We start from the raw sequence: 23,520 nt of genomic DNA, 5'->3' as shown, positions 1-23,520 counted from the left end.
GAAATTTCGTTCTGTTTGATATTTTATTTTAAAACACTGAAACTCAAAATCAATTATTGTAAGGTGACATTGGTTTTATGTTGGGAAATATTTTTAAGAAAAATAACAAACTGAAATATCTTGCTTGCATAAGTATTCAACCCCTGTGCTGTGGAAGCTCCCAGTTTACACCGATGAAAGAAATTGCCCTAACAAGGACACAATTACCTTACCATTGGCCTCCACCTGTGAACCATTAAAGTTGCGGTCACATTTTCTGGATAAAAACCCCACTGTTGAAGGATCATTGGTCAAGCTGTGAATCTGAAGGAAAATGAAGACCAAAGAGCATTCTACAGAAGTTAGAGATAAAGTAATACAAATGCATAGATTAAGAAAAGGGTACAAAATAATATCCAAGTTTTTGGATATCCCAGTGAGCATAGTTAGATCAATAATCAGGAAGTGGAAGCTGCATCACACCACTGCCAAGAAAAGGCTGTCCCTCAAAACTCAGCGCTCAAACAAGAAGGAGACTTGAGAGAAGCCACAGAGAGGCCAACAATCACTTTGAAGGAGCTACAGAGTTCAGTGGCCGGGAGTGGAGTAATGGTGCACCAGTCAACCATATCAAGAGCTCTGCATAACACTGGCCTGTATGGGAGGGTGGCAAGAAAGAAGCCGTTACTCAAAAAGTAACCATCTGAAAGCACGTCTGGGTTTTGCCAGAGAGCATGAGAGTGACCCAGCTGTGATGTGGGAAAAGGTTTTGTGGTCAGATGAGACCAAGATAAAGCTTTTTGGCCAAAACAAAGCGCTATGTGTGGCGCAAACCTAACACTGCCCATGCCTCAAGACACACCATCCCTACAGTACATCTTGTTAAAATTGAAGGAAGAATGGATGGAGCAAAATACAGGAAATACTGCAAGAGAACCTGCTTCAGTCCACTTAAAAACTGAAGCTTGGGAGGAAATTCACCTTTCAGCAGGACAATTATCCAAGCACAAGGCCAAAGCAACACTGGAGTGGCTCAAGAACAAAAAGGTGAATGTCCTACAGTGGCCCAGTCAAAGTCCTGATCTCAATCCCAAAATATTTCCCAACATAAAACCAATGTCACCTTACAATAATTGATTTTGAGTTTCAGTGTTTTAAAATAAAATTTAAACAGAACGAAATTTCAATGTACCATTTGTAATTCAGTAATATGAGAGAATTAGTCAGGGGTCTGAATACTTTTGCAAGGCACTGTATGTGTGTATATATATATATATATATATATATATATATATATATATATAATTGGCCAATGCGAAGTACATGGCATTGTATATTCGCCAAACAAAGAGAGGCGCCTTTCCTGTGGTTCAGCTTAAAAACTTCCGAAAAAAGTCCCCTCTCACCGTGCAAACACAAGCATTTTTCAACGTTGCTTCCCTCTCCCCTCTCCCCTCTCCCCTCTCCCCTCTCCAATAACTACACTATCACCAGAGACACACACAATACAATACTCACTGGCAGCATAGTACGGGCATTCTATAAATGCAAACAAACTGAAGAAAGAAAATAACTACAGAACCTTATTTAGAACAAAGACCAGTTATCGTGAACGGAACCCAAAATAGCCGATTGAAGCATCATCGAGCTTGACCTTCTAGTGCGCATGTGCACCCCCAATTGACCCTCTCGGCGATGGATTGATCGAGAACTATTTATAAAGAAAATCAAGATGGCGACTTTCGCTTTAGCGCCAACATGTTTGTTATTTTAAATGTCAACAATAACATTATTAACCAATTGTTTCTCTAATACAATTGGATTTAATGCATCATGAGGACGAGGAGCACAATTTGAACCTGGAACTAACTGGAAAAAGCCCCTGAACAGAGCCAGCGGGATGTGTGAGAGCTACTCCCGGTCGCTGCTGCGGGTGTCGGTGGCGCAAATCTGCCAGGCTCTCGGCTGGGACTCTGTCCAGCTCACCGCCTGCGATCTCTTGACAGATGTCCTGCACAGGTATATCCAGCAGCTGGCCAGGGGCTGCCATCGATACTCCGAGCTCTGTGAGTACATCACCTCTTTATTTACGCTGGTGCAACATCACGTTATCATCTGTGGGCACAGGGCTCCAATATGAGGCCTAGGCTTCAGACAGCAGATGCATGAAAAGTTCATCACTGCAGAATGCACTACACAGAAGCAATCATGTTACATAATAAAATGTATTTCTGTTGTCACTGACAATTCTATAACGTACAATAGTAATTCTCAAGCATATATATGAGAACTGGTTTTGCTACTGGTGTGTGTATTCACTGAACCACAGAAAGTGTCTTTATTTACACTGTCTGGCATTTAATTTCAGAAAATGATAGCTGCTGATAGTACAAGTTGATGCTGTCCATCGGTGTTTGGTGCTGGTAGTGAATGGTTGTACATGTGTGTGTTGTTTATATTGTTCTCATCATTAGTCTACAAGGGGGTGTGTTCACGCCAAAATAACCATGGACCTCGCAAGATAGCCTGTGTTTTCAGAAGTTTTTCTTTCGCTCGTTTTCTGTTTTAAAATAAGTTTTCCAATAAAGAAATAGTGTGCCGTCATACAGACACACATTGTTCATTCGTTATAAAAATAAAACACGTTTAAACTTTTTTTAAAAAACCAGAGCTAGGTGGTGCAGTGCCATTTATAGTTAATGCTGTCTTGTATAAACAGCAAATTCATAATGGGGGAAAAAAGCACACTAAACATTTGAATATCCACTGGCACATTTTATTTAAGTCTAATTGTAGATTGAAGTAGTAGTGCTTCAGGCTCTATAATGCAAAATACAGTAAACCATTTTCATCTCTCTTTCAACAGCTTCATAACAAAAACAATACATTATTATATGTGCACAAGACACAGCTGAAGCGAGAACATTCAAAGTACACTTACAAAAAACTAAGAGAAATTTTCTTGAGGTCCAATATTTCCATCTGCTCAGAATACATTCGATTTGAAAGGGACAAGTTAAGAGTAGGCTTGCTCTGGGAAAAATGGAATGCTCAATTTAGTAGCATGTATTTACAAACCTATCCACATTAAAAGGAGGTAATGTTTGGTAAACTGTTCAAATGCATCACTTTGTATTCCATATTGTATGTTCTTGGACCATGCTGTAAAAATACAAATTTCAGTGGAGGGAAGTTACACTTCCTAAAATGTAGAGAACTGTACTGCAGTATATTTGGCAAGTCATTGATCTCCTCAGACAGTTTTGTAAACATTTTTAATATAGTGCATGATGGCACCAAACTTGTCGGTATCTGCAGCATCTTAAAATTTAAAGTGATAGCATTTCACATTTTCTCAATAACATTGCGAAGCTGTATTATAGACAATTTAACTGACATGTTTGTATTTGTAGCAGAAATGCAATGCTAAGTCACATTAAACAATGTATATTGTTATAATCAAATACATTGCATTGAATACAGAGATTGTGTTAACGTGTGTCATATAATATAATTAAAAAAAATAAAAAATATGCAGTTTTAAAAACTGGTAATTTGTGCAACAGTCCCAGCTAAGTCTGCAAGGAGGCTGTGTGGTCCAGTGGTTAAAGAAAAGGGCTTGTAACCAGGAGGTCTCCGGTTCGAATCCCACCGCAGCCACTGACTCATTGTGCGACCCTGAGCAAGTCACTTAACCTCCTTGTGCTCTGTCTTTCGGGTGAGACGTAGTTGTGACTCTGCAGCTGATGCGTAGTTCACACACCCTAGTCTCTGTAAGTCACCTTGGATAAAGGCGTCTGCTAAATAAAAAAATAAATAAATACAGGGAGTATATGATAAAGTCACTGTGAGAACTGATTTTAACTTGATTTTCCATATTTTGACCTGAATTTAAGTATTAGGAATGGCAAAATAACATTCCTGTTTTACATGAGTAAATTTTGGAGTTTGGCAGACGGTAGACATTTTATTTTTTTGTATAGGGAATTTAAATTTTGTAAAAGCCAGGGGACTGCTGCTATTCAGTGATGTAGTGAGTTTTCCACAGAAAAAAAAAACTTGAATTGTTGAATTATGTTTTTTCTTTTTTTTTTCTCTCTTCAGATGGCCGAACGGACCCCATGTTAGATGATGTGGGACCGGCATTCAAACTGATGGGAGTGAACCTAAGTGAACTCGAAGATTATGTCCACAATCTTGAACCAGTTGGCTTTGCACATCAGATTCCATTGTTCCCTGTCAGCAAGAACAACATCCTGCAGTTTCCCCAGCCAGGTACCCAGGATGCTGAGGAGAGGAAGGAGTACATTCCTGATTATATGCCACCAATCATATCCTCACAAGAAGGTGGGGTTATTGTTTCCTTTTAATTTTACTACTCTTTTGACACCATATGTGTGTGCTTGTATGTCGGCTGCTACTTAATTATAGAATAGACTTATCCAAACACATTTATAATACTGTTGCCTTTTTGCAGCACACTAAACATAAGTATATTTAATGACACCTTGATAATCTGAAACAACTGATTATCAGGGCAAAAAGTTCATTAGTTTCGGTAAGCACAAGGTTTGGAATCTTCCTTGCTGACAGAAATAATGCTGATGTCCAACATACATTTGTGACACTTAAGCCTATTTGTGGTACCGGAAAAATTCGGTTCTGAAAAATCTCTTACTGACTGTAAACATGTATCACCTAGGCTAATGAACTTATGGTAGTTTTGAGTCAATGTTTCACCAATTTGAAATTGAAACAAGTTAACACATGTGTTTTGTCCAAATTTTGGTGTCATTAGAGAATTACATTGTGAATGTTAATGATTTCTTATTAGTAGTAAAGTTCTGCATCTGTTGGGTGTTTGGAAGAACTTTGAATAAAGCTGACATAACTAAATAATAAGCAGTGATATCTAAAATAGTTTTTTGACCTAAAGTTAACTGTTTATACTTTTATTTGTGTACCCATCTGGACATCTTATTTTAATCGGACAAATCTGCTAAAAGGGTTGATGCCATATTTTAAGTGTGTTTGTGTGTGTTTGTTTGTTTGTTTCTGGTAGAATTTTGGCCAAAAGTTTAATCCCTGAAATAGTGAAATATCTGTCTGTATACTGGCTTAGGGGAAGTTGGAAACTGCATGTAGAAGGGAGGTTGCTTGAGGGAGGCAGGTAAAAACTTGTGAAGATTACATTTGTACAACACACACAACAACCCTGCATCTATTATACATCAGAATTCTCTAAAATAGAGTACATCTTTAAGGTACAGTAAAGGGTGAGAGGGGTTTTGAAACTGATACAAAATTTGCAACATACTGTAGTGCTGTTTTGCAAGCTATATATAGAATATTTGAATCAACTATTTCATGACTAAACTAACTTAATATATTGTTAAAACATTTGATGTACCAATTAAGCAGCAACACAGGACCACTCAATAAAAGTTTTTTTTTTTTTTTTTTTTTTAAAGAAATTCCCTATAGAGTATACTGTATATTTTTATGTTCTCCTTTTTCTATATGGCTTTCTAATTTCTATTATAAAAGCTTGACAGTAGCATAGACTTTAAAATGTAATGCTAAAAGATAGCCAGTGTAAAATAATATTGGTATTCTTTTATGGGTGCCAGATAATTAGTGATGGGCACCAATATCAATATTTTGATATGATATCAATATCGATAATAATTTCCATATTGCAATATCGTGGGATTAAAAAAAAAGAAATCATGCACGCTCGCAGAGACATACTTTTTATTGCTAATACTGCTAAAAATACAAATGCAGTATAATCAAGTGTATTGTATATTGAGATGCAACAAACCCTATACATACCAATCATTTTCAGTCTCATAGGCAAACATCACACACTAATTCAACCATTTTATTCCATTGATTGGCGTTTAGGTACCAAACTCTATTTGCACGCTGTGTTAAGCACTATTGGTATTATTTTGAGATATGCGCATGCGTCAGCTGTTCAATGCATTTTGTCTGTGTGATTTACTTACGCTATTATTAATGTATTTTTAAAATGTGAACTTTCGGTATTATAAATGAGATGTACATTTAAAACATCAAAAGACATCTCAAAATAATGCAAAATTTGGCATGACATCGTACTTAATACTTTTAGAGGTGTCGTGAGTCAGCATTAATACATTAGAGCAGTTGAAGATTCAATTACTTCCGGATTGGCTAGAAAATGAACATACCCGAAGTCTAGAAATATTTCGGTTTTGAGGTGACTGATGATGGAATAGTAAAACAATATAACAAAACCTTGTTTTTCTCCATGGATATTGAGAAGCAAAGCACCACTAAGTTAAAGTAGGTTATTGCTTTTCATATGTAAATATATTTTAACGTCTATGTCAGGGCTTGAATTTCTTTTTTGTGTGCTGGGGGATTTCCCCCCCTATGCTGCAGCTAATGGGCGGGATTCCAAAATTTTAGGGGGGAATGGCAAAAAAAAGGCACTTTTGCATATAAAAAACTATATATATTTTACTGCATCATCATCCACACTGGTGCTTTAAAATAAGCTGCTTTTAGGAGACCTAACAGCTGTTCATCACTGTGAGACAGAGCACTCTCCATTGCTTTTGCAATTGCCTGACGTGAAGTTATTTGCATGCAGCAGAAGAAAAAGGTGTTTTTCTTTTAAACCAGCGCTCCATTTCCTCTTTTTTTTAACTCTTTACACTCGGCCCTATTTCCGCCTGTTTTTCACTGTTATCATTTATGTATGTTTAACTACTGGATATTTTGTACTGCATGCATGTAACATATCAAATGAAATGCCACAACGTTTCCTTTCATATTATGTAAGTTGCAACAGTATCAGCCATACTATATGTAAAAAAAAAAAAAAAAAAAAAAAAAAAAAAAAGTGAGAACACTTTTCCAAAAAAATCATGTTTGGTCATTGCTATATATGACGGAGCAATCGACTCAAAACGAAACCTACGCTGTGAACTCTGTCACATGATGAGAGGCTTAACTTCAGGCAGTCGGAGTTCCGGCTAGGGCCGCATACACACACTAAATACGTCTTAGGAAAGTCCCACGTCTGTACTTTTAAACAAGCCATGAACCAGGTACGGGGCTTTTACAGTGCCTGAGTAATATGTGTGTAACCTTCGGTACGCTGACGCCCCAAAATGAGTTAAAGTGAAAGTCACCGCTTGCAAAACAACACCTAGATGGACTTAATATCGTATTTTTTTTTTTCTCAAAACTGTTTACTTACTGCAGTGTACTGAGTTTCTATAATGCTTAAAGATTGTGGCTGAAAATCACATACAAGAGAATAAAGTCTTGTGGTACTTAAAATATCCAGCACTAATTTTATTTTTAACCAGAACTACTCAGAATGCGGCTCATAGTGCTCTCGTCACTGACACCAACTTCCTTAGAGATTGTTGTAGCATTTCAGGCATTTTAAATTGGGTAAAAAATACAGTAGCTTGGTGTCTTAAAATATCTCTGCAGGATTTTCCCACACTGAAAGTTACAGATATGCAGGAGCAACTTGGAAAATGCGCAATTCCCGTTATCCCGCGATGAAATTCAAGCCCTGTATATGTATATATGTTTGATATTGCAATTGTGTTATATTTCTGTGTTTTGGCTAGACTTCGATATTATCGAAATACGTGCACAATATCAATATACAATTTTCATATAGTTGCCCACCACAACAAAAAATATATGAATTTAACAAAGGACATGACATTACTGTGCTTGTTAGAATGACTCAAATCACTCAAGCAAAAATATTTTTATTTGTTTGTTTTATTTTTAATAATACAGCTTTTATTTAAGCAGACTTAGGATTTATGCAATTTTAAATTCCCAGAACAACAAAACTGTAATTTGCATTATTGCTCATTCTTTTTATCTAATAACAGTAGTTAATATTATAACACTACATATATACTACATATATATGAGTTTTCCACCTGTCCTTCTTGATTGCCTTACCAATATGAATAGGTACTTATTTTAAATGTAAACAGTTGTATCTCTTTGGATTCATAAAACTAATGCTTGATTTTCAGTTTAATCTCCTAATACAGTATTAATTGTATAATTACAAAATTCATATAACATTTTTATTTAAGGTGCTTTTTTGTAGCTCTAATTAGGCGTGTTGCATACTATGCAGAGTGCCCGGGAGGAAAGAATAGTTTCAACCAGCCGGCAATAAACAGACACGTTCAGGAACTCCTGTGCCAAAGGAAGCAAGAAAAGGGACTTTTTCATTTCCTCAGGTCTCCAGCTCCATTAAAGAGAGAAGGGCTGGATTACATTTAAAGGAACAGGGTACTATTCTGAGAAGCTGGATCTCTGAGAGGGAGGTAAATAGGGTTGGAGCCTGTCTCAGCTTGATTCCAGTCAGAGGACAAAAAGAAGCTCTTTGCAAGTTTTGGATTTCCAGCCAATCTGATTAGAATCAGTCGATTGAATGGGACGTTATCAAGCAAAATTATCCCTTAGGAATGGGCCAGTAGGTACCTATTAGCCTCTTAACTCCTAAATCTACCCTCTACCCCTAAATCTAATGTCTACCACTAATGTAATCTCTACCCCTAAACCTAATCTCTACCCCTAAACCTAACTGTGTTACTATTAAACTTACTGTTACTATTATTGCAACACTGCTTCTTTAGCACCCTCTAGTGGCTTGATCCAGACCTACTCTACCTGTTGGGAGGCTAGTAGGTACCTACTGGCCCATTCCTATGGGATGATTTTCCTTGATAACAATTAAGTGAAAAACAGACGTGTGTTTCACTAGGATAATATTTTCATTGAATGGCATATAACATACTTTGTCTGCAGAAAAAGTATTACAATAAAATAAATAGTTATGAAGGTTGACTCTTTTTTTGATGGTTTTAGAAATGTAATAATACCATTCGTGTGGCAAAATTTCCATTAGTAAATTTTAGGTTATCTCATGAAAAGTCAGTAACTGGATCTTCTTTTTCATTGTGGCATACTGCACTGCAAATACATTCTATTGCTAAGCATGCTGCATATGATATCAAACCAACACTGCTTACAAAACCCTGATATTCACAAAATCTTAAATATTTTAATATTGAAGTAAACTTTGATCTCATTTTCTACTTAAATGAGACTAATTTAATAGAGGAATTTCATAAAGACTTGACAAAACACCAGGTCTAAAGAATGCACTTCTCTACACCCAGTCCACCTGTCGGAAGAAACAACCTCTATAGTTCCTACTTGTAATAATGCCTTGTAAAAAGTAATAGACTACTGTACAGTACCTCTGAATCAGTTATTGGTTCTACAGTATTTTTTACCAATATCTTATTTATAGAAAAATGTGAACATTCGTGGAATAAACAAGATACCAGTATGATGAAAAGCTATGACATACAGCATTACAATAGAATGTGATAAATAACTAGATAAAGTAACCAGTGTATTTGTTTTAATGTATTTATTAGTGACTAGTAAGCCTGTACAATTAGTAATAATTAAATTATAAATAATTAAAAACATCAGTAGGCTATCCCTATCAGGATCTGCAGCTCTACTGATAATGACTGTTTTCAGTGCGGTGATGTCATAAGCCGTATTACCATACAAAATATATTTTTTATTTTTATATAGTCCTCCACAAACTGACTTGTGCAATGGCATTGGTTTAAAACAACATAAAATATGTATATACAGTATGTTCTTACTGATGTAAGCATTTGTGGTATTAAGATATGTCCTGAAAAAAACATTAAATATCCTCTATTTCTTTAGCTTTATATTAAAATGAATTGAACAGTGGACACCAGTCATACCAAAAGGTCTACACAGCCCTGTAATGTGTTGTTATCATGAGAATATACAGATGTACAAGAACCGCAATACCTGTTTTCTGTATGTAATTGGTTGGTTTTGTGAGTTTGAAGTTCCCTTGACAACACAATGAAAAAGGTTAATTTGACGCTGAAAATCTGGACAGAAAAATGGTTGTGTCGACTATATATAGGAGGCTGTGTGGTTCAGTGGTTAAAGAAAAGGGCTTGTAACCAGGAGGTCCCAGGTTCAAATCCCACCTCAGCCACTGACTCATTGTGTGACCTTGAGCAAGTCACTTAACCTCCTTGTGCTCCGTCTTTCAGGTGAGACGTAGTTGTGACTCTGCAGCTGATGTGTAGTTCACACACCCTAGTCTCTGTAAGTCACCTTGGATAAAGGCGTCTGCTAAATAAACAAATAATAATAATAATAATAATATATGCCATTCGTCCTTGGAAGGTAACAGGCCCAGAGAAATGGAAAGTGGATGTTTTGATAGTGGAAAAAAGGTTTCTCTTCAGGACTGTTAAATCTGGTATTTAAAGGTGTTTCAAACAGACCTTGCTGGTACCTGCTTAAATAGGACAGCAGGCATGTGATCCTATTTTGACACAGTTATAGGATCATGATTGGGATCCAGTTGTTGAAATCCTCACGTTTGGTGACTGCAGTGCACACTTAAGATTCAGACTTCAATTAAAATAAAAGTTAACATAATCGGGATTCCAGTTTTAAGTAATTCTACCAGTGTGGCTGGATTTTTATTTTATTTTTTGTCTTTCATTTTTAAAGTATTTCCTGCAGGTGGTGCTGTTTATTTAAAATTCTCACAGTTCAAACATGATTTTAATCAGCAAGTTGCTTGCCTATCTACTTAAAATCCATTCAAGAACTGGAATCAGTATTTACCTTGTAATACACAGTTTAACTTGCAATAGCAAGGGCTTGTTTTTACCCAAGGCTGGAAGTGTTTATCTATTGTCCTTTCGCTTGTTATTATTTACTCTAAGGGAATGGAGATGTGATTACATGTTAAATTACCACTGATCTTTACCCAAGATAAACTCTACATTAAGTATCATATTTAAGGTGGCACATTGCTATTTTTTATGTGTGTTTTGTAGGGTGGGGGGAAAGCATAGCAAAACTTATTTTTTCAAAATGGATTTGCATTAGGTTCACAAATCTGCTCCATAGAGGGTGCTATTTCATGCAAATAGAATTCAGTTTTAAGCATGTGTTGTATTATTGTATTACTGATTTGATGTGCATAAACATTAGGCCTTATATTAAATACACAACTATACCAATTAACACATTTCCTTTTATAGTTCAAGCAGGACAGGACAGCCCACTCTTTCTTCTATGACCTTTCTGTCTGCTTTTAGATTCAGTTTCATTTCCTAAATGTTTAAGCTTCATGATTAAACACATTAAACTTTGTACATGCTGGAAATGTTTGGAACCAACCAATATTAATGTGGATAATATTACTTGTGTAAAACATGTATGTGCATATGGAAAAGACTGCACACTTCCTTCAGTGCTCACATCCTTCTGTATAAACACTGCAGCTGACATCTGCATTTGGCAGGCATGTCATTGACAGTGTTTAAAGGTTTAAGAAAAATTCTGAACGTTTAACACTTGGAAAACATTTAAACTCTAAACTGTTAACATCCCCCATTCACGTATGCACATAAACAATCCTGTTTTCCTACCTCTGTCAGGAAGCCTATATAGTTATCAAATCTATTTATCTTTCCCTATTGAAGATTTTACACTAGGCTTATATTAACAAATTTCACAAACACATAATGAAAACAGAAAGAAGTGTTGATTCTAAAATACAGTGTAACTGCGTAAGTAACACAGCATCGACATCTGGGAAATGCTAGTAATTGTGTAAACAGCAGTGCAACAGACGATCTCATGAGTGATTTATCAGTAATTTAATGTTCACTTTTTATTTTTTGATTTTCATAAACATTTTCTCCCATATTTAGCCTTTATCCTGTAAAGGTATTCACTGACTGAAAAGACACCTTTATGCAGATAATTCTCATTACTGTTTGAAAGCATACCTTTCACAATGAGAAGGGGTAGGGGAGTCTGTTTCTCTGTAGTTAGATGTTCATCTTCATTTTGACATTGATACTGATGTACTAATACATTATTATCTCTGTCCCCCTTATCTCCATCCATGTATTTCCCTCATGAGGAAGCTGTCTGTAGTTTGTAGTTCTATTTATGTTGGACAAGGTCAAGATAATTTAAACTTCTATCTTTATAGATAAGAGACGTGGACTGGAATCAATGCAGTCAGATTTATTTGCTCTTATTTTGTTTGGGCTATGTGTTAACAGAGATCTTCCTAAGTTTTCTCATTTGTCTTTTTTACGTTGCCAAGAAGGCTGTTCAGAGATCTTTAAAAAAATAACGTGCATCATAAAACATTTAAACCCAGCAGACTTTCCTGGGCATATTTTTAATGTGTACAGTTGTGTGTGTGTGTGTGTGTTTTGTTTTTGTTTTTAGTCTAGTGGTTGTATTTCATTTTCTGTTGGTTTTGTTACTGTTTTGTGGAATTCTGTGAAAGAAGTACCAGGCTAAATATCCTGCTCTTAGGAAACCTGAATGTGTCAGAACCATTTTATTTCTGACCTTAGCTCTGCATGTGAGAGTATGAAATTGCTAGGTGTCACGTTTAAAATTACAAAAAAATGAAAGCATCCCACTGAAAAACCACAGCATGTTACCTGCTGTGTGGTGGTTACTGTAGCACAGAGGTCAGCTGAACTTGAACTACCGTGTTGGGCCTTTTGCTGCGTGCATCCTGTGACCCTAACCTCAGGGTGCTGCTAAATAGAACCGAATGTGTGACTGAGGCAGATTTCTCAACTTGCTGGTTCAAGTGGAGCCTGAACGTTTCAAATAGGGATCTCTAGCGATATGTTCCTACTGATATCCACAACCTGAAACATTTTTTCAAGTAAGAAATACATACAAAATAATGAATAGTTGGTGTTGACTGAAATTGATACTGAAGGTAACCCAACTATTTATACTGTGGTCCGACTGAGTTTGCAGACAAAGATGGTATTGTTGACAGAACTTAAACACAGTTTCTATTCTTGAGCTTTTACTGTAGCTGTTTATAATCCGCAAAGGCGACAAACCTGTTCTTGCTATTATTATTATTATTATTATTATTAATATTATTATTATTATTATTATTATTATTATTGATCCATTGTATAGAACTTTTCAAATCACTCAAAAGTTTTTTTTTTTTATTAAAGCAGTATTTGTTTTAAATAAAAACAAAATAATAATATTTAATAAAAACCAAGACTAAGAACCGTGAAATTGATTTTGCATGTGTGAGTTTTCAATAATTCTTAGTTATTTTTTATGTGTGTGTGAAGAGGAGGGGAGGGAAGCAGCACTGTTTACTCTGGTTGTCAAGCTGTTTTCAAAAAGGCCAGCCAGATATGTAGTCCTGCATAAAATATAAACAAAAGCCATTTTAAAATTGCATCCAGCTACCTGCTGTAAGCGGTAAGGGATTGCTGGTGTTTGAAAATTGGATTTGCATACAATAGGAAAGACCATGCTGTTCACTTTAACAGTTTGATAATGGTCAAAAGCTGTGTCTCTCATTCTGGTCCGTAGTAAACTGGTGCCATCAGTTCATTCATCTCTTATATCCTAAGAAAATAATCTTTTGAAAATAAATGAGAGATTTTTCCTTCACAAAAATTCTGTGATCTTTGCTCAATGAATTAACCCATGTGGTAGATACTTTTTTTTTTTTGTTTGTTTTCATTATAAACAACTGGGTGCCACATCGCAAATTATTTTCTTCTATTTTTCTTTTTGAAGTAAATACAGACATTCATGAGGGACATTTAACATTTTGCAGTTTATCGACTTTTCTTTTCGTATTTCAAAATTTACATCAATTGATTGTTTTATAGTTATAGATAAAGATGTGCTTTAGTATCCACATCAAATAACTGAAGACACTGTAGATAATGATTTGAATATTTTAAAACAAAAGGTGAGCGGAATTGTTTACAGGTGACTCCAACTGTTTCAGTTGTGTATTTATTTGTACAATAACTGCACATTTTAGTATTGTAACAAAAAAAAAGATTATTGCTAACAAGTGAAATCTAAACTTCCTCAACAAACATTTATTTGTGTATCTTTATGGACAAGGAAGGAGCTGTAATTAATGTGCATTACCACAGGGAGCCCCCTAGATGGCTCTCTTGCACTAGTTTAAATGTTCAGTTGTGCTAGCACTAGTGAATAAAAAATCATACCGAACATTTGACGTAATAGAAAGGGTCTGCTTTTTCACCCTTCACATGGAATCAAACTTTGTAAATTATCATAGTTTAGCTTATACGTTGGCCTGACACGTAGGCCTAATCATATTTTCCACATCAAAAGCAGGATTATTCATTGAATATTGACTCAGATTTAAGGTTGTTCATTGAATTCTGACTCATTTTAATTTTCAACCTACAACATGTTTTTTTAGTAATCTCTGGTAAATCAAAATATCACCAAAATAAAGGGAGAGAATCATCCACCCCTAATCGTATTAAAATCATACAGCTACATTTAAAACCAAAGATTCACAGAGATAATAGTAATAAATTGAAAGTAAACAGTGGTGTTGCTGTATTTATTTAATCATTTTGCTGCTAAATGTATTTTGGATTTAAACATGACTTTTAAAAAATAAAACATGAAACCTGTTTAGTTTCTAACATCGCCTCCATAGTAAGCCTAACCCTAAATTTCAATAAATAGTGGCATTTTATTAGGCAAGTAAGTTTCAGTCTTGTGGATTCATTCCTAACCACCATCGGTAGCAGGCCAAATATATAGATGGTTGTAGAATAACTGAGCACCCTGCAGGACTTACTCAGGGTCTATCTTTTTGAAGCTGGCACAAGACTGACTGGCTTGTTTCCATTGATGAACATGTACAGTATAAGTGTCTTGGCAGAAGGCCTGAGCCTTTGCTCTGTGGTTAGTCCCAGTGGTTAAGTCAGATGTGCACTGTGCAGTAAATTAGGGCCTCCACTGGGTTATTTCTTTTTTATTGATGACAAGCCAAACAAACTGTGATCCAATTTTTTTTTTATTAAATACAAAAAATAAAAAATCAGTGTATATGTTTTTTCATCCAACAGAGTATAAGCTGCAAAACATCGTTACAGAGTGAAATAGAGCTCACATTCTTCCAAGGAACTAATTCGAAGACGTCCATGGTTTCCTAATTATTGCAACTTGATGAAACTCTACATAACGTGACTACGTTGTTTTTAGCCAATATAAACATGTTGTTTTTTGATCTATAAAACAATACTTTTTTGTGATTTTTTTTTTTTCTCTTTTACGTGGTATTACTGTGAAAATCAAAGACAAATGATGGGACTCTTCCTGAGAGATGATTACACCTACCTGTCCTGTAATCTTATTCCATCTAAAATGTTAACTGACTCCATCTTTCATTGCCTTTTATGTTCTAGTTATACCAGTAGTACAGTCATTTATTGCATGTTGATTGGGTATAGTTACCATGAACACTTTATTAAATGGAAATCTTTTTATGTAAAAAATTGTGAGTACCATATAACTAATGTAAGTATTTGTTTATCCCTGTTGGACTAGAAAGAATGTACAATTGCAGTTGAATTGCCTCCCTAGAGGGCATTAAGCTTAGAGGGTTAAACAAATCGTTTCAGCTTCTGTCCCTCGAGATGGTTCATTAAAAAAAAAAAAAAAAGAAAATCATCTAAATAGTTTACTTGCTTTTTGAAAATGTGGCATCTGTTGGGGCTTACTCTTGTTGTGAATGGTCAGCTGCCAATGTAAATGGGGGGGATACAGTAACAGCAGTTGACTTTCTTCATTATATGACTCTGGAGAATGTAAATGGGTTTTGAGCTGAGAATTGTTGGCATATAATTTTGTAATCAGAAAGGCTTTAGTAAACATTGACATTTTACTTAATGGCCTTCCTTCTTAATGACTCGATTTCCTCTAACTTGGTTTGTTTGAGCAGTTTTTTGTGGCCTGTTTAAAACAGCAGCCACTTGATGTGATGTTTGTTTGAAAGAAATAGCAAAATTACAGGATACAGATTCTTATGTGAGAATGTATTTTCAAATGTGTATAAAGAAACGTGGAACTTACCTCAAGTGTGAGGTAGATGTGATCATGTCTCCACCCCCCCACCCCCTTCGTTTTAAGGGAAGGTAGTTATCATTATTGCACCTAAAATTGGGCAAAAAAGAGCAGTAAATGTTTATTTATTTATTTTATTATTAAAGCTGTCAAAATGTAACCAAACTAATTCAAAGCAACATGCTTATAATATTAAATAAAGGGGGAGATTTGTTCATTTAATGTTCATAAGTTGATTTTAAAAATAGCCTTATTTAAGGAAAGTTTTCCCCTTATTATATTTTAGTTCTAATATTAAAGGAGAATATGTGTTTATATGTGTTAACTTGGGTTAAAATTCCCTCTGGCACATATACCTGCTTATTATTAAGTGGACTAAATTCCCATTTATAGTATTAGCTTTACAAAACCCATTGTAGTGTCCATTTTTTTTTTTTTAAGTGTGTAATTAGGATTTTAAAACCCTTTTTTTTTTTTTTTTTTTTTTAGTAAGCTGCCTGGCAATCTGTTTTTAAAATGTTTTAAACACTCATGATCATTATGATGTTTGATTGATATCTGCATTGTCATATTTGTACTTAATACATACATTTGGCTTCTGTTTTTTTTGATTAAATGATAAACTCTGAACCGATAAGAAGATAAAACTGATGATTCTTAACTAAAGCTTTTTTTAATGATGCTTACATCTCTTAACTCAACGTTTTTCTGACGGCAACGTGAAACTAAAGCCTAACAGGAGTGATACAATAGTGTTCATTCGTAATTTAGAATAGGACTAAATTTATAGAGAGACCGAAGGATAAGGACCCCCTGGGTGGTTACAGTGAACTTTTATTTTTCCTTTGATCCCTCCATTTGCTTATTTTAAACTGTTGTAAAAAGCACAGGAGCTTTAAAAAGTCAAAAGGGGAAGAAAGAACTGTGTCATTTTAAAGTGAGTGGCCTCACATGGGTAAACCTAAATGCCCGCTGGGTTCTTGTCGGTCAGCCTATAAAAAAAATCTTAAAAAAACAAAGAAATTAATTATCCTTTACAATGAGTTGTACCTCTGCTGGCAAACATTCAATTAACTTTTTAGTGCTTGTTGTTTTTAGTGTTGTGTTTGACCAATGAACCGTTAAGAACGATTTTCCTTTGAAACAAACCTGAGGGGAATAGTAACACAGGGTTAAGGTAGAAAACCAGCAAATAAGGCTGTTAATTGACATCTTTCCCATGATGTCACAACCAGTAGCCAGTAGAGTTTTTTTCATGCAGGTATATATATATATATATATATATATATATATATATATATATATATATATATATATATATATATATATATATATATATATATAATATAATCTCAAATTTGTACATTTCAGCTTTCTTTTCAGGTAGTGAAATTAGCTTTGAGTAGCTATTGGAACCACTATAAAGAGATTACTTACTGTAATTTATACATAAAAAAGGTATATTTTGAAGGTAGACATGGTACATTAAACTTGTGATGTTTTCAACAGATTACTGCCAGCTTAATCAAATGAAAATATTTTAAGACACATCCTTTTTATAATGCAGTTCTCTGGAACTGTATGTAGAAAGGCATTTGTTGAATATGCGCTATTGTTAAGATAATTAATTGATAAGGTCATTTCTTTTTTTTTTCTATTGTAGTTTGATTTTAAAATCAGAGATTAGTTTTGCTATACATATGAAACAAATGTTTGATTGTGATATTGTAATGTGACCTGCAAATAAGTTGCATTTACATTCTTTTTAAAACGAAACAAGGTTAACCCCTCCCCCAAATTAAAAAATGTTACCAAACGATTATAGTGTGGCTTTGTTCGTTGGCAAATTTTACAATTTACATACGTAAAAATAAAATAGAACATTGTCCTAAAGGGAAAATGGTTCTGTAAGAATCTTTTGATCCCGTACACCTGCATAAATTGTATCTCTTACAATAAAATCTAAATTAAATACCATATACTCGCTTTCATTTTTTGATTCTTTTGTATGGTATATTACAGTACATCAATTCAAGGTTTAAAGTCATCTACATGTACAGAGGTAAAAAACAATAAAACAAATAAAATATGTATTAAGAATTGGGGCTTCTTAACTGGATTTGTGTGGCAGGTGATCCTTAGATATCCTACAGGTACAGCAGGGTACTATTTACGCTTTGTGACTTGTCAACTTTTTACAACTCATTATTCTATATCAAATTTGAGCACCAAATAAGTATTTTTGGCTGCTGTGCAAGAGAGTTAATTTTTGTTGAAAGAATAACCTTTTTTAGACATTTTGTTGTTGTTGTTGTTGTTGTTGTTGTTGTTGTTTTTTACACCTTTATATTTAAAAATGCTGTTTTCAACTTGAAGTTCAGAAAAGGCTGAGTTGCACCGTACTGTATCAGCTTTATTTAGTATTGGATTTTTTTGTTTCCCCTTTACAGAAAGTTGGAATAAAAGAGTAAAGTACTGTACAGGGGATACGTCCCTTCGCAACAAAACTATGTTTAACTGTTCAGTAGGAGCAAACTTTTTTTTTTTTGTAGTTGTAGTATTCTGTTTTAACGGAGAGCACCTTTTTATATGGGTAGGTGGCTAGATTTAATTATCTTTGTGTTTTCTAAACTGAGTTTAATTAGGCCAAAAAGGTAACTGCGTTTTTTCTTTGTTAGAGCTATTGCATTTCAGAGCACTAGTTAGGAGTTTTACATAGAAACATAGAAAATTATCAGAGGAGCACTAGAGAATGTGAAGGTTGGTCTGCTGAATACAAATAAAGCATTGAGACTGTGGTTCTGCCTCAGAACCCACGCTGGTGGAAATGCTCTGATAAATGCACTGATAAATGTAGAGAAGCAGAGAACTCAAAGTCTGTCAACAAGCAGGGAAGTGTCCAGTTAGAGGAAATTTCATTGCCTGGTCAGACACAATGAAATTAAGTACAGTTTGCTGAAGTGAAATCGGATTGAGCAGGATTGAAAATGCTCTTGGGAGCTGGTGGTGATCACTTTACACTGCATTCTCTGAAGTGACAGAGGGATTAATAGCTTAGAAGAAATATCTGTACTTATGTAGGCATTACAGGATTGATTTAGGTTTACTTTTAAATGGATTGGCTATATCAAAACTTTAAATGACTGTGAGTATTGCAGTACTTTTTAAAGACATTTTCAAAAACAAAATCTTACATTTATTTAAATCATATAGTATAATTACTATATTTGGCAAAAGAACATTTGTTTGCATACATTTGCATTTCTGACAGGGCTTCTGTGATCTACAGTAAAAATCCAGCTACATCCAGCTAGCTGTGTAAATTTTTTTGTGTGTTTTAAAACTACTACGCCAGCGTAGATGTACTGTAGAGAGCTGAACATGTTTTCAGTATTTACTGCACCAATTCTGTATTGTTGGGTTTTACTTCTAACAATGATAGATAGGCCTGACATTCAATTGTAGGTTGTCACTTTTTCTTTATGAATATGAAACATGGCTTGTTTTTTTTCTTTTCTTTGCCCCCCCACTCCCCGGAGAAATCCAAATTGTAAAGTATGTGGGGGTTTAACTTGGAAATGACTTCTTTTATTAGGTCACTTTAGAAGAAAATGTCAGAAGACATACATTTTTCAGTGTTATTTTGTGTATTACTCATAGTTGGAGGTCATTGCACGTGAACATGCTATAGTTACCCACAGCCTTCATAAATCCATCTTGCATTGAGCCGGGTGCAGCTGATGTTATCACAGCTTTTTCATTTACAATTCTAAACAGGGCTTGCCATTTTACTTTACAGGTCAGTGAGGGTGATGGTGAACCATGTGTATTATTTTTATAATGTAGCGCTTGTAAAGTACAGTACTACAGTTCACTTCACATTTCGGATAATATTTAATAAAGCTGTGTTAAAGATTAGCTTTAGTTTTAAATACATGTTTTATGTGTCATGTTGTTATTTTATTCTTTATTAATAAAATCAAGTAGTTTTTAAATTGGTTAAAAATAAATAATACATTGCCAAATCTCAATTTATCAAAAATCGAAATCACATGTTTCATGTCCAACATTAATCCAGTAATGCAACTACTTGATACTGTAAGTCACACATTTAAGTACATTTGAAGTGACTAAGGTTTTGCTCTGAATACTGCTTACAGCAGCAATGAGACATTGTAACGGGAGAAAATAATTTTAGTATGCAATTATTTCAACATTTAAGTTTGTCTGTTTTATTAAATTATTCATAGCAGTGTTTTTCCATCTACAGTAGTGTGACAGTGAGAACTTTAAATATTAATTTAACTTCAAGTTTCTGTACACCTGGCTTGTAAGTCCAGTGGTGATTGTATTCTGGCTTGCATGTCTAATCAGACTTCCCAGGAAGAGACTGCACTTGCCATGACCCTCTCTGCCTTTAACTAATAAACATAAATTAAGGATTTCCTGACCCTGAAGTAGTGTATGGTAGATCTACAAAATTGGATTAATTTTGACACTGCAAACAGAACAGAAAATAGCTCTAATCAATGCAGTAATGTTGTTATTTGCATAATAACTGAACTTCCACAATGATTAAAAATAGCAGTAGTGCAGTGTGGGTGTACCATAGTATCGTCTCTTAACATTTACTAAACCGTTTCTTTTAGATATGGCATTTTAATAAATTAGGTATATTGCTAAAAAAGTCATTGAAGAGGTAAGGAGTACTGGGTTTGAGAATCACAAAGATATTTTGATAAACTCAGTTAGAGATCAAAGAAATTTAAGACTGTGCTTCAGGGCCTTTTCTTAAACTGATAATTGAAAAGTCTTTATGCTCAATTCCAGTGATGTTCTGATATCAAAACCCTTTGCAAATTCTAAATGTTTAAAATGTTCATTTTAAAGCTACGTTTGTGGTGTAACCTGTTTATTTCAATTGATTCTTAAAGGTGTAGGTCTATACACAAAACTGTATTTGCTGTCTATGGTAATAAGAAAAAAATCCCTTTATTTTTGGGTTACATTTAATGACCAGGGTAAAATACTGGCCTATATTAAGGTATTATTCTAATTGAAACTGTTTTTGATGCAACCCATTTTGAGAGTTTGAAAACATTTCTGTTAACAACCCAAACAAACAAAAACTCGTTTAAGGTCAGATTCTTACTGCATAAAAGACCTTTCCATGCTTAACTTGTGCCTGGGGGAGCTGGGGAGCTTTTCTCATGGGATAAATGTGATGTAAAAGTACAGGCCGTTAACATACCTTAACCTCCAGCTTGTTAAACACACATTTGTTTAAAAAATATTTACCCATGAAGGGTGGTTGTTACCATTTCCAGGCGAGTGCTTTCCCACTGGAACAACAGGAATAGGGAGGATCGTTTTGTTTTCAGATTCTAGATTTACCCAAAACATTCAGATTTTTTCAATTGTACAGTAGCATGAAATATTTGTAGGTTTCCTCTATAAACATGTCTACAGTATTGGTACTGGTTGATGTTTTACCTACACTGGTTCCAAAGCAGAAGCAATGTAGCAGCTACACTATTTGGGTTGTGTTGCTAATACTGTAGATCATTCTGTTATTGTTTTAATGTGATTGCTGTATCCTATATATTTAAAATGATTCACTTCTGTACTGGGTAATGTTCCAGGTAACTATACATTCTCTTGTTTGGATATATGTTTGATTGTTTAGTAACATGGTGGAGTTATGGAAAATGTAAATCGTTCTAACAAAATATTCCCTTGAAACATAAATTTGCTATTCATTGATCTACAAGTATTATTATTATTATTATTATTATTATTATTATTATTATTATTATTATTATTATTATATTTTTCATTTTTGTTACTCCCTGGTAGTTTAATTAATGCCAAAAGGAGCCTAAAATAATGTCTGAAGACACCTGTGAGCCCCCACATAGTGCTACTTACTGTAACTAAGAAAACAACCTTTTCACACTAGTGGTTGTAGTGCTTCAGTAAACTATGTACTGAATACCTAGTGTACAAGACAGTGTAAGAGAAGTGCTATGGTAGAATATGTTTGAAACATACAAAATATACGCCAACACTAATAATTTTAATTTTGAAAACTGAGTACCGTCTGCCCTTCCCCCTCCAGCTCGTGTTATTCAGAGGCAAACCTTTAATTTCTTCATTCACTATCTCAGCTGCAAAACATTGTATTGTGTGAGCTGCATTGAAAGAAATGTCTCGAAACCCTTCAGCTGTTTTGGGATTTTTTTTGTTAAATGCCCAGACGACCAAAAAAAAAAAAATTGAATGCAAACTGTGCAAGCGACTGTTGATGTATCATGGAGGCACATCCAATCTCCGGGGTCACTTGACAAGTGTAAGTTCATATTATTATGAAGGCAGCAGTGTGGAGTAGTGGTTAGGGCTCTCGACTCTTGACCGGAGGGTCGTGGGTTCAATCCCCGGTGGGGACACTACTGCTGTACCCTTGAGCAAGGTACTTTACCTAGATTGCTCCAGTAAAAACCCAACTGTATAAATGGGTAATTGTATGTAAAATAATGTGATATCTTGTAACAATTGTAAGTTGCCCTGGCGTCAGCTAAGAAATAAATAATAATAATAATAATAATAATAATAATAATAATAATAATAATAATAATAATAATAATAATAATAATAAAAAATAATAATAATATTTTTAGTAGTAGTAAAATGTGACTGATAACCTGCTTGGAACGGTGACTGTTAAATAAAGCTTTGTTTTGCCTAAGTCCACTGCAGTTGTTGTTGTTGCTGCAATGCAAGCTTACTGTATATATCGCAAGCAGACTCAATTGCGTGTAAATAAACAATATGTATTTTTATTTAAATTCTAAAAACATGATTACTGTTCTATATAATGTATTTATTTATTTTTAATTTAGTCGTTGCCAATTATTTTCATTATTTTCTCCCCAATTTGGAAATGGCCAATTATTTTTAGGCTCAGCTCACCGCTACCACCCCTGCGCTGACTCGGGAGGGCGAAGACGAACACACGCTGTCCTCCGAAGCATGTGCTGTTAGCCGACCGCTTTTTTTCACGCTGCGGACTCACCTTGCAGCCACCCAAGAGCTACAGCGTCGGAAGACAACGCAGCTCTCGGGCAGCTTACAGGCAAGCTCGCAGGCGCCCGGCCAGATTACAGGGGTTGCTGGTACGCGGTGAGCCCGGACTCGAACTCGCGACGTCCAGACTATAGAGCGCATCCTGCACTCCACGTGGAGCGCCTTTACTGGATGTGCCACTCGGGAGCCCTTATATAATGTATTTTTAAACTTACTTGTGAATGTTTTATTTCATATATATGGATTACCTGTAAAATAATAGGATTATTAACTATAACAAGTAGCTATGGTGACGTCACCAGTAAATTATGCAAATTAGTACCATCGAAGGTTTGTACCTTCTTTCGGTAATGTGTTGTGAACCTTCGAAGGTCAAAATGTACCCTTTGTTGCAATTCTAATATGTTGTATAAC

General features: G+C 34.8%; 1 protein-coding gene across 1 annotated transcript in view; it reads left to right on the top strand.

Moving 5' to 3' along the window:
• Positions 1–1,646: 1,646 nt before the first annotated feature.
• LOC117414459 (transcription initiation factor TFIID subunit 3-like) overlaps positions 1,647–23,520 on the top strand; it is a 70,107-nt gene continuing 48,233 nt past the window's right edge. Inside the window, exons 1-2 of the mRNA XM_034024213.3 lie at positions 1,647–2,045; positions 4,084–4,326. Coding sequence (XP_033880104.2) covers positions 1,880–2,045; positions 4,084–4,326 — 409 coding nt within the window. The 5' untranslated portion in view covers positions 1,647–1,879. The remainder of the gene's footprint in view (positions 2,046–4,083; positions 4,327–23,520) is intronic.

This window comes from Acipenser ruthenus, chromosome 7 (assembly GCF_902713425.1).
Source record: "Acipenser ruthenus chromosome 7, fAciRut3.2 maternal haplotype, whole genome shotgun sequence".
In the NCBI taxonomy this organism is placed as follows: Eukaryota; Metazoa; Chordata; class Actinopteri; order Acipenseriformes; family Acipenseridae; genus Acipenser; species Acipenser ruthenus.
This window is presented reverse-complemented; position numbering and strand designations above follow the sequence as displayed.